Below are 12,485 nucleotides of genomic sequence, written 5' to 3'. Positions count from 1 at the left end.
CTCTGGCTACGGAGTCAGGAAATGAACAGTGTGTCCCCAGGTAGCTCTTCATCTTATGTCAAGACGAAGAAAAATTACTTTCCTGGAAATCAGTTCTATCTGCATTCTGATATCAAGTTTTACTAATACAGTTTTGAGTGGACCATTTTTTCCCCTTTGCTTTCTTTCTTTTGGTGACACAGCATAGTTACACGAAGAATATTTATTTAGGTTGGATCAGCTGCTTTTCCACTAGATATGTCTCAATGTTTTCTACATACTTGTTTCTTTCAAAATCTATGTTATGATTCCATGAGTCATCTTCTGTTTATTTTTTCAAACTTACTGGTGGTATAGCTATTTAAAACATATTTTCTATTGGTTATTTGTTTTCCTTGCACTCTCTTTAATAACCAGTAAGAATGAGTTACAGAATCTTCCATAGCTTCCTTGAGAATCAGTCAATTTTATGAATTCTTACATCTCTTTATATGCACATATTCTCTACTTGACTGAAGGATTCTGAAGGCAAGGATTGAACCAGTTTCATTTGAGGAGCCCCAAGTTCTTGTATTTAGGCATGAACTATTTAGTGAAGAAGTAAATAAAGAGAAAAAAAGAAAGAAAGATGGAAGGAAGGGAGGGTATGAGAGAGGGAGAAGATGTATTTTTTTTTAAACCTCATTTGAAGTTAATAAAAGATTAAATGGTAGTCGCTGCCACTTACTCATTTTTATTTCCCTATCTACCTTTGGTCACTCTTACAGAAAATGAGGTGGGTTTATATACAAACTTTGGCATTGATTAAACACTGGTTTTACTTGTCCTCACAATAGACTAATCAATATTAGCAAAGTGACTCAAATGAGGAGCCATGATATGCTATTTCTGTTCATCTGACAAAAAACAAAGTTAAAAAAAATTAAAAACAATCAACAACCTTTCTTTTAGATAAAAAACTCCTTGGTTTGGTATTTTTGTTGTTCAGTTGCTTAGTCTGTCTGACTCTTCACAACCCCATGGACTGTAGCACGCCAGGCTTCCCTGTCCCTTCAGGATCTCCCAGAGTCTGCTCAGACTTTTGACCACTGAGTTGGCGGTCTGGTATACTGTAGAATGTTATATGCAGGTAAACACCTGCCCTGGACAATGACATTCATTTCTGGTATACATTCATACATAAGATGAGCACACTGTTCAATATTATAACTTTTCTTAAATCAGAAGCAACTGTTGACACACAATGTAGCTGTGTAGTTTTGGTAAGAGACTGTGACTTCTGTTTCTGAAATAAGACCTCACCAGGGCTGGGAATGAATGCCATTTGAATAGAAGGGATACAACAGAAGAGCAAAATCAGAGAAGTCCACAGAAGATTTCCTATTAGAAACATAAACTCTTGTTCCACTTCTCTAGAGACTGCTTTTCCAGGGAAATAATAAAAAACAGTTAGAACTGGAGATGGAACACAGACTGGTTCCAAATAGGAAAAGGAGTACGTCAAGGCTGTATACTGTCACCCTGCTTATTTAACTTATATGCAGAGTACATCATGAGAAACGCTGGACTGGAAGAAACACAAGCTGGAATCAAGATTGCCAGGAGAAATAGCAATAACCTCAGATATGCAGATGACACCACCCTTATGGCAGAAAGTGAAGAGGAACTAAAAAGCCTCTTGATGAAAGTGAAGAGAGGAGAGTGAAAAAGTTGGCTTAAAGCTCAACATTCAGAAAACGAAGATCATGGCATCTGGTCCCATGACTTCATGGGAAATAGATGGGGAAACAGTAGAAACAGTGTCAGACTTTATTTTTGGGGGCTCCAAAATCACTGCAGATGGTGACTGCAGCCATGAAATTAAAAGATGCTTACTCCTTGGAAGAAAAGTTATGACCAACCTAGATAGCATATTCAAAAGCAGAGACATTACTTTGCTGACTAAGGTCTGTCTAGTCAAGGCTATGGTTTTTCCTGTGGTCATGTATGGATGTGAGAGTTGGATTGTGAAGAAGGCTGAGCACCGAAGAATTGATGCTTTTGAACTGTGGTGTTGGAGAAGACTCTTGAGAGTCCCTTGGACTGCAAGGAGATCCAACCAGTCCATTCTGAAGGAGATCAGCCCTGGGATTTCTTTGGAAGGAATGATGCTAAAGCTGAAGCTCCAGTACTTTGGCCACCTCATGCGAAGAGTTGACTCATTAGAAAAGACTCTGATGCTGGGAGGGATTGGGGGCAGGAGGAGAAGGGGACAACCGAGGATGAGATGGCTGGATGGCATCACAGACTCAATGGACTTGAGTCTGAGTGAACTCCGGGAGATGGTGATGGACAGGGAGGCCTGGCGTGCTGTGATTCATGGGGTCGCAAAGAGTCGGACACGACTGAGCGACTGAACTGAACTGAACTGAATAAAAAACAATGAAGTGAAGAAGTTGGTAAATATTTTTGCCCTTTCCCAAGTCCAAAATATATAAATTGTGTATCAAGTGGGATAGTAATTAGAAGCTAAACCAAAACTAGTATCTGCATTTAGTTCCTGAGGACTCAGTTGTGCGTGCATGCTCAGTCGCTCAGTCATGTCCGATTCTTTGCAACCCCATGGACTGTCGCCCATCAAGCTCCTCTGTCCATGGAATTTTCCAGGCAAGAATACTGGAGCTAGTTGCCATTTCCTGCCCCAGGGAATCTTCCTGACCCATGGTCCGAACCCCTGCCTCCTATGTCTCCTGCACTAGCAGGCAGGTTCTTTACTATTAAGCCAACTGGGAAGCTCCAGTTAGGTTATAGCATTGATTAAAAGTATCTGGATGCCTTGGCTGATAACAGCATCCCAGTTGTGCTTAGTGAAAAACATGGTCACCAATGTGTAGGTGGACTTTAGAGATTCCTTGGCTCAGACGTAGCAAGGTGATGTTCATCTGGGGATTTTTATTTCTGTTCACACTCTAGACAGAGTCCAAATGGAGATGAGTCAGTGATTGACTGACTTTGTGTATAAAGAGAACCCCAAGTAGATTTCAGCAGAGTAATTTTCTTCTGTGGGCTTATGAAGTAACCCTGTTGTATGATTTTTCTAAAGAAAGCCCAGTCAAAGGTTACAGAAGTTGTTTGTGCTTCACCCTCACTAAATGACTTGCAAATTTATTCAAACACAATATGAGGAAATGCTTTATTTGTTGAAATAACTGTCTGCTATGTCCTGCACAAAAGCGTGAGGTACATCAAGCAGAAACGTGGATAGAAATACATTGGTTTAGAAACCCATAAATCCTGATTTGAATCTGCCAACCTGAAAGCTATGTAGAGCCTGGATAAACTATTTTTCCTAAATGCTACATCTGATTAAGCCATACCATTAAATGACAGCTGAACTTTAACATTAATATGATATTATTTAAATAACCACATGATTTTTTTTTTACACTAAAAATGATGAATGATTTCTGGACAGCTCAATTGACATAAAGTGGGAGGACTCTTTAATGAGATTTGACAAAATGGAGACATATGCAGAATATTCGTTACAGCTCACATCACAGGGGCCCTTCCAGGGAAGCAATAGAGAATTTTTCCCTTTTTTATTGTTTATAGGCATTGAAGCATTCCTTTCAATCGCCACTTCTCTGTGGATTTTGCATTTTTCTAGGTCGTTTACGTATCACCTTTAATCAGAGGATTTGGTGGTTTATGGTGAATTGAGACTGTGGATGGAGGAAAAGGAGAGGTGTGTAGAGTTGTGTTAACGTGGGTTAGAAGTGCTGCAGGAACTTAACCTTGCTCCTGACCAGCCTGATAGAGAAATTACATTGACCACACTGGCCAATAGAAGACTAAGCGGACATATCTTTGGTTGATTCTTTTGCAATCAATCTCTCACTCAGCAAACATTCTTTTAGCGGTATGCTTGGACACAACATATCATCTATGGACATGTGATTAGAGAAAACTTTACTTATATTCAAATAGCTGCCACTAAAGCATCAGTGATAAACAAGATTCTCTTCTTTAAATTTCCAAGTCAGCTATTCCAAGGTGATTCTCAACATTCCTCATTTACATTTTTATCCACAGTTCCAAACTGAAGATTATGCTAGAAGATACTCTTATTTGGTAGATTTTGAATGTAATAATTTCATGCTGAATACACCTAAATCAAAAATGACTCCAATTTTCAGAACAATGAAAACATTTCTCACTCCCTTCCAAAAATATAGAATCTAGACTGTTAACCATATTCATTCATTCATTTTCACATACTCTCCCAAGTATTTTCTATCAGTCAAAGGCTAGTTACACATATAAAACATAAACATTTGTTTGCTTGCACATGAGTAAATTCAGATTATTCTGATATTCTTCAGGCTTCAAAAGTCATTTTTAAGTATACATAAAATAGCAATGTTTCCCCAAACAGAGTTGCTTTAAAAAGAAATCTAAATAAAGCAACAGAGGGCAAAGCTAATACTAAGTATGCTCCTGAAACCAAAGGCTATCATTGCATCGACAGCAAGAAGGCTATCAAAATAGAAAATAAAATCAGTCTGTTGCTGCCATGGGGTCTTCCTGTCCAACCCTAATTTTTTCCATAGCTTGAGGTAACCCCCCGAGCTCAAACCGTCTAATCCAAGTTACTCAGAGTGTGTGTGTCCCTGTCCAAACAAGAGTTAATACCAGTGATCTGTCATTTCAAAAGGGTCTTGACACAGGTACTAAGAGCAGAAGCTTGCATGTCTGGAAAATGTCCGGTTGCAATGAGATGAAAAATATACTGTAAAAAAAGGAGGAGAGAGAAAGGAAGACCCTACCTGACTCTTACCTTCGCAACATCCCTGTCAGAACCCTGGAGCTTTTCCCCAAGTTAGCATCTGTTTCCCGAAGCTAGGAGGAGAAAAGCAGCATTAACACAGAATAAAATGAAACTTAAGGCAATTAGATTATTTTTAAAGTGCACTAGCAAGCAATGGTTTTCCTTCATGATGGAAAATCCAATTCATTAAAAAAAGGTTAAATACTTTAAAATACATTTTTGATGCCTACACAATCTCAAAAAATTCTTGAATTTAGAAAATTACATGTAACAGATAATCCCAGGAGATTTAAACTGGATACTTGAACTGGATATAAAAGCAAATGTCTCACAGGCTGACAAAGTTTAATAGATACCTGGTCATAAATCAATATCACCACTTAAGAATGCACACAGTCCTAGAGATAAAAACGGAAACAACATGAGCTGAGGGAAGATGAGAATCGTATGTTTGCTTTCACTCTGAAAGACCTGCTGACCTGCTCTAAAATTTCCATCAACGATCTTCTTAGCTATGTGTACGTGTGCTTAGTCGCTCAGTCTTGTCCAGCTCTTTGTGACTCTTTGGACTGTAACCCTAGTCAGGCTCCTCTGCCCATGGGATTTTTCAGGCAAGAATACTGGAATGGGTTGCCATTTTCTTCCTCCAGGGGATCTTACCGACCTAGGAATTAAACCTGAGTCTCCTGTGTCCTCTGCATTGCAGGAGGATTCTTTACTAGCTGAGCTATCAGGGAAGCCTCTTTTTAGCTATAGCACTAAATAAAATATCTACTTGGGGGAATTCCGGTATGGAGGCATACAGTCAGCTTAATCTTTCTGCATCATACACTTCCCCGCCCCCTACCCCAGGCTCCAGACCCTCCTTCACCCTAGCCATTTTTTACACATGCTTGAAAGTGAAAGTGGCTCAGTGGTATCCGACTCTTTGTGACTCCAAGGACCGAAGCCTGCTAAGCTCCTCTGTCCGTGGAATTCTCCAGGCAAGAATACTGGAGTGGGCTGCCAGTCCCTTCTCCAGGGGATCTTACATCAATGTAATTGCTATAGTCTATGCATCTGCCCAAGACCTTTTACATATATTTTTGGCTTATGTTTTTTTTTCTTTTACTGAATTTGTGAAAAGATTATCCCATTTCTACTTACCCTTTCACGTGCTCTCTGTATCTTTTCTCTGTCGTGACTGAGGTTTTCCAACATCTCCTGGCCAATTTGTTCTATGGACAAGAAAATCTGAGTTAGGAAAGATGACTTTAGCTGTAAATGAAAAAAAACCTTCAGAAGCACCAAAAGGATAACAGGTGCAGAATTTATTGAATGCTCAGGATTAGTTATATAAAAACCAATGACAAGGAACCTACTGTACAGCTCAGGGAACCCTACTCAGTGCTCTGTGGTGACCCAAATGAGAAGGAAATCCAAAAAAGAGATATATATATATCTGATTCACTTTGCTGTACAGTAGAAACTAACACAACATTGTTAAGCAACTCCAATAAAAATTAAACACACACACAAAATAAAGCTCAGTGAGCAGTTTCTGTAAAAACAAACAAAAAACAATGGACTATTATGACTCCGACATCCTCCTAAAAACTAGGTCTTCCATAACCCACTTGAACTGCAATTTTATTCATCGGGAAAGAAAACAATCTTTTTTTTTTTTTATTTCCAGAAAATTGTTGTTAAGAGTCAAATGAGATAACCAAAAATCTTTTGAAATTTATAGTGTACCACACAAATGTATGTAATTGTATAGTACATGAGAATCAATCCACTCAATATACTCTGTGCTGGGTATAGATACTGGGATGTGACCAGTAACCAAGATCAAGCCCTTTAACTCATGAACTCCTGTGCTAATGGTGATGATTTAGCAGTTAAAGGACAAAAGTTACATTAGAGTTCATATTTCACAGCACATCAAAAAAAGGACCGCATATTCCGTTCATGATAGAAAGCTCAAATAATAAGAATTGCTTAAATATAATAACCTCAATTATATTTTTGACACCTATACAAAACTGAAAATTCTTCACAGGTTACTACATTTCTAGTATTTCTCCTCTCAGATTGATAATAGCTTTTTATTACTGACTCCACACAATGTATCCTTAAGGTAAAATTGGATATATGGTCCCAGTGGAGACATCATAAAAGTGGAAGATGACACCAAAAATGGAGAAGTAGGAAATAACTAGAGTTGCATTTTTCTTTTTTGCAAAAATGATTATAATATTCAATTCTGTCATACTATTTGGTATTACTATTACATTAAATTTCTTTAATCAACATAACAATTTCAATATACTTTTAACTTAAAAATCTCTAATATCTATGAACACCATCAATACTATAATTAGTTCAGCAAAATGCTATTTATATAATATTCTCTCATTCAAGAGGATGGTATTGGGACTTCCCTGGCATTCCAGTGGTAAAGAATCTGCACTGCCATTGCAAAGAGCACAAGTTTGGTCCCTGGTGGGGGAACGAAGATCCTGCATTCTGTGTGGTGTGGCAAAAAAAAAAAGGGGGGGTGGGCTTTAAGGTATATAATCTCAAACAAATATGAAATAATTTATTACTGTTGTGTCTCATCACCAGGATAATGTTTCCAGCAAAAATGCATGGAAGGAATAAAGCAATGTGAGGATAAAATGAAAAATGGAGTATATGAAAGGTTTGGGGGTTTACTCCTGCTCTTAAAGCATATCCTGTGGGCACTGGAGAAGGCAGCACTGGAAGGCAGGTGACAGATCCATGTTTCTATCAGGTTCACTGCAGGAAAAACTCTTCTGAATGGATCTGCAGTCTGCTACTGAAGGAATCAATGGAACAAGAGGTGAAGAACTCCAGTCTTTTGAGATGTTCAAGTCATTCCCTCAATCTCTTTGCCTCCTGGGAAATACGTCAGTATCCAAAGTACTAACCCCATCTGACAAAAGATGAGATATTGGCAAAAGTACATATGTTCTGGTCTTAACAGGCAAATACCATGCATTTGTTAGAAACAGAATTCTTTACTTTCTTACTTGCTAAACCAGTCAATCCTAAAGGAAATCAACCATGAATATTCATTTGGAAGGACTGATGCTGAAGCTGAATCTCCAGTACTCTGGCAATACAATGGAAAAGGCCCTGATGTTGGGAAAGATTGAAGGCAAGAGGAGAAGGAGGTGGCAGAGAATAAGATGGTTAGATGGCATCACTGACTCAGTGGACATGAATCTGAGCAAACTCCAGGAGATACTGAAGGACAGGGGAGACTGGTGTGCTGCAGTTCGTGGGGTGGCAAAGAGTCAGACACGACTTGGCGTCTGAACAGCAACAACCTTCCATTTGAATGACCCACTAAAGATAATTCTCGGCCAAATATATTAGAAATGCTGATACTTATACAATGAAAAATAAAGCTCAAGCAAAGTAAGTTATGCATACTTATCTGTTCTCCTACCTCAATCAAAACAAAACAATAAATTAAGAGGGAATTATTTTAAAAATAGACTCAGCTTGCACAAAATAGACATTGAGGGATTACTTCACTAAAAAAAAATAACATTGTTAGATTTACTTTTCTTGAATAACTTAAAAAAAAAGCACTCACATAAAATATCAATAAGAAATACAAGAAAGACTATAAATCAACGCAGATGTGACATACTGAGTCTAGAGCTTTCATTTCTTTACCCTTTTGCAGTACAGTACCTTTAGAATGGGAACTGCCATACTGCCATTATTGAAATAATTTGAGAAATCATAAATTTTATAAGTACTGTACTCATTGACTGTGAGGATGTTCTGGAAATTAAGAAACAATGGGAAGCATAAAAGAAAATAAAAACTGATGCTATCAATACATGCTGGAATTCTGCATGTCAGTATGAACATGATGAATGAATTCCTGGAGAGAAAAGTTTCTTCCTGTACTTCTTCTGTCCTTTTCACAAGGGGGTTGGGAATCATTGTGGGAGTATAGCATTCAAACTGATAAAGTGAGCTTTTGTTTTCAAAATTACCCAGAATGAATCATCATATCCTTGATCTATGGCCTTTTTTACTGGGTCACAAACTACAAAATAGGTTTTGGCTAACATTTCCTCTCTGTTTCAATACATTTTACAGGGGATGGGGGATAATATCATAGGTATTCAACACTCTGTTGCCCCATAAAGGAATGGAGAAGAACCAGAGAACTATAAATCTGGCAAAATATTTCCTGAAGGACTGGACTGGCATCACAAAAGGCAAGACTTATTTTGAGGAGCTTGTACCACTAATCACTTCCCTTCATTCATAAAATAATAATGTCACCTGAACAATCATGACATGTGAATGAACTTAATTTTTTAAATGTATTGAATTTGTATTTTGGAGATGAAATATTTTCAATCAGAAGGCAGGACTGACGGAAGTTCACACCATGTTATAATATAAACATGGAATATATATAATTACATTATTCAATATAATTCACCAAAAATGTTCTATTTGATAAATACAAAATATTAAAAAAAGATGTTAGCCATTATGCTATAAAGTATACAAAGCAGAAAATAATCATTCCTTTGTTTATTTATAACTTTCTTTTTACAAACTTTATTAAGGATATGGTTTCCAACAAAGCTTCCCTCATAGCTCAGTTGGTAAAGAATCCGCCTGCAATGCAGGAGACCCCAGTTCGACCCCTGGGTTGGGAAGATCCCCTGGAGAAGGAATAGCCTACCCATTCCAGTATTCTTGGGCTTTCCTTGTGGCTTGGCTGGTAAAGAATCAGCCTGCAATGCAGGAGACCTGGGTTTGAGCCCTGGGTTGGGAAGATCCCCTGGAGAAGGGAAAGGCTGTCCACTCCAGTAATCTGGCCTGGAGAATTCCATGGACCGTACAGTCCATGGGGTTGCAAAGAGTCGGACATGACTGAGCAACTTTCACTTTCCCTTTTACTTTCCAACAAAGTATTTAAAATTTGAAGACAGCCAGTTAAGACTTCTTGGAAGAACTCAGAAGGTAAGATGATTTTCTGGCACATAATTTTAGCAACAGGTAAAAGGCATTCACAGCTATCCAGCTGTTCTTTGTATATGGAGACTTCTGTGGAGTGTGGAGTGAATAGAAAGACTTAAAAGAGCTATATTAAAAAAAATTTTTTTTTAACGTGGACCATTTTAAAGTCTTTATTGAGTTTGTTACAACATTGCTTCTGTTTTATGTTTGGTTTCTTGGCCATGAGGCATGTGGGATATTAGCTCTGTGACCAGGGATCGAACCGGCACCCTCTGCGATGGAAGGCGAAGTCTTAACCACTGGACCACCAAAGAAGTCCCTAAAAGAGCTATTTTTGAAGCACGTGCTTTCTTATGTATATTGCAGAATGCCAGTCTGACAGACGCAAAACACAAAGTAATATTTTCCTAACAATCTGGAGTACTGAATTTTGGCCATGGCTCAAGAAATTCTAGCTACTGAGTTTAATAAAAGCAAAAACGTATTGCTTTGGGAGAGCCGACATATAGCTTTCTTGGAAGGGAGCTGCTCACAGAGTGACTGGATGAACCATCCTTTGGCATTTAGCATATCTGCCTGGACACTGACTCTGGCATCATGCCCTGAATGGGTTATCCTCAGTATTGATGTTACTCAGACATGACGAGTTTCTTGAATTCTTGATCCCTGGATAGGTGGTGGGGATGTGGAAAAGGCAGGTCTTTTACCATCTTTCATTATTTCACAATTCAAGGCATATAAAGAACTGTTTCCAATTCAGATGTAGAAAGATAACAAATATTTACTCTCAGCGAAATAAGAAAAATCCAGACAAAATAATTATCATTCTTTCTGGGTGATATCTGGTATATACGAAGAAGTTGTGATGAATTCTAGAGAGAAAGAAGCATCTCATTTGTGAGCAAAGGGTTGTGGCAATGTTCACACCTACAGTGAGTACCTGGTCTGAGTTCAGGCCTCCCTTTTGGGAGGCTTTTCAGGAATAAAGGGAAATCAGTCGAACGTCCTGTGAAAAATGTAGGCTTATAGAACAAAATGGGATTTGGAAGAGTTCTAAATACAAAAGCAAATTGCTTGGTTTGATAATTCTCGCCCAATCTCCAAATCTTGCCATGAAAGAGGCAGTGGAGAAGGGGCTGGTTAGGAAAGCGAAACCTCATATTCCCACATATTCTTGTGGTGCTTGCCCTCTGAGAGTCGAGTCCAAACATGCTGGAAAGCATTAAGAAGAAGGAGGATTGAATTTTCATCAGAAACAAAACAAGAGGACAGTGGAAAAATATCCCAAAGTGCTAGGGGGATACAAAGTCATCCTGGTACTCCATATCTAGTAAAAAATATCTTAAACATGAAAGTAAAATAATGATAATTTTACATATTGAAAAATGAGAATATTATCGAGCAAAATTTAGTTACAAGAAATGTAAAGAAAATTCTTCAGGCTGAAGGGAGATGATATTAGATGGAAATTTGCATCCACAAAATTTAGATACATGTAAAGCAAAATAATAACAACGTATATAGAAGTAAAATATAAGAAAACCATAGCACAAAAGATAGAGAGGAAGTAAATAGAAATATATGGTTGACAGTCTTTTAAATTTTATGAGAAGTAGTAGAATATTTATTCAAGGTAGACTGTGATAAGTCAGGGATGAAAACTGTAATTCTAGAGCTTCTCTGTCCAATATGGTACTTGCTGGCCACACAGGGCTTTTAAAATTAATTAAAATTACATAAAATTTAAAATTCAGTTTGTTGGTAGAACCAGTCACATTTCAGAGGCTCACTAACCACAAGTGGTTAATGTCACTGTATTACAGAATACAGAAATAACATCTTGGAAGGATCTCTAAATTCTCCTGTCTTTAAGATCCCCTCAAAAGAAATACAGACATATTTGTAGTTTCATTTAGGTAAAACACTACCCTTCTCTAGGCCTCATTTTCCTTAAATGTCAAATGACAGTCTTGGAATAGATAATCTTTAGTGCCCCTTCTAGCTTTAAAATATTAGGACTCAATGACTATAAAATCTTAATGCCTCTTTTTCCCTGTGGAGCATTTCAGCAAACTAGAGCACAAGGGACAACTCAGACCCACAAAAGTATTCCACCCTCCTCTCCCCAAGACAATGTTGAAAAATAACAAACAATTCAAACTGAAATGATTTTAAATGGTATCATATATTCAGAATGCCCAAGTCTACCACTGCACTGGTTCATGCAGTAGCCTACTTGGCCTCTGAGGACACCTGCATTTACTGTAGTATAAAATATTTACAAGCACTTTGATGATGATATTACTACAGAAATACTTAAATATTTATATAACCTGAAAGTAAACTTATGCATTCTTAGTAGCGAACACAGCAAAAGAATGTACAGGGCCCCAGGTTTCTTTCCTTCTTTTCTTTCTTTCTTTATTTCAGCAATGATGACTTAACATTATCTACTTGGCAGATAAGTATGTATTCTATTTTGTTTTACGATGATCAAATCTATCATTAAGCAATTTAAAAAATCATCAGCACTACTTTCATCAAAGTCATAGCAGAACCTCCCCTTAGTTACCTGGTTTGCTGCAGATAATTAGCAAATGCTATTCCCAGAGCCCTCAGACATCAGTCAATGAAGCTGTGTCTCCAATAATGATGCTCTGGAATGAGCAGGTACTATGTAAATTGAGGTTGT

The 12,485-nt window shown here is 37.8% G+C and overlaps 1 protein-coding gene across 6 annotated transcripts in view; it reads right to left on the bottom strand.

Moving 5' to 3' along the window:
• Window positions 1–12,485, bottom strand: part of VTI1A (vesicle transport through interaction with t-SNAREs 1A) — a 382,025-nt gene that overhangs the window by 157,956 nt on the left and 211,584 nt on the right. For 4 of the 6 annotated variants that reach the window (XM_040254975.1, XM_040254972.1, XM_040254977.1 and 1 more), the window contains 2 exons: window positions 5,936–6,006; window positions 4,799–4,860 (listed from right to left, as the gene is read on the bottom strand). In XM_040254975.1, coding sequence (XP_040110909.1) covers window positions 4,799–4,860; window positions 5,936–6,006 — 133 coding nt within the window. Of the gene's footprint in view, window positions 1–4,787; window positions 4,861–5,935; window positions 6,007–12,485 lie in introns of all 6 variants that reach the window. The other 2 variants (XM_040254974.1, XM_040254976.1) reach the window with 1 other exon arrangement.

The sequence above is a fragment of the Oryx dammah genome, unplaced genomic scaffold, assembly GCF_014754425.2.
Source record: "Oryx dammah isolate SB20612 unplaced genomic scaffold, SCBI_Odam_1.1 HiC_scaffold_14, whole genome shotgun sequence".
NCBI lineage: Eukaryota > Metazoa > Chordata > Mammalia > Artiodactyla > Bovidae > Oryx > Oryx dammah.
This window is presented reverse-complemented; position numbering and strand designations above follow the sequence as displayed.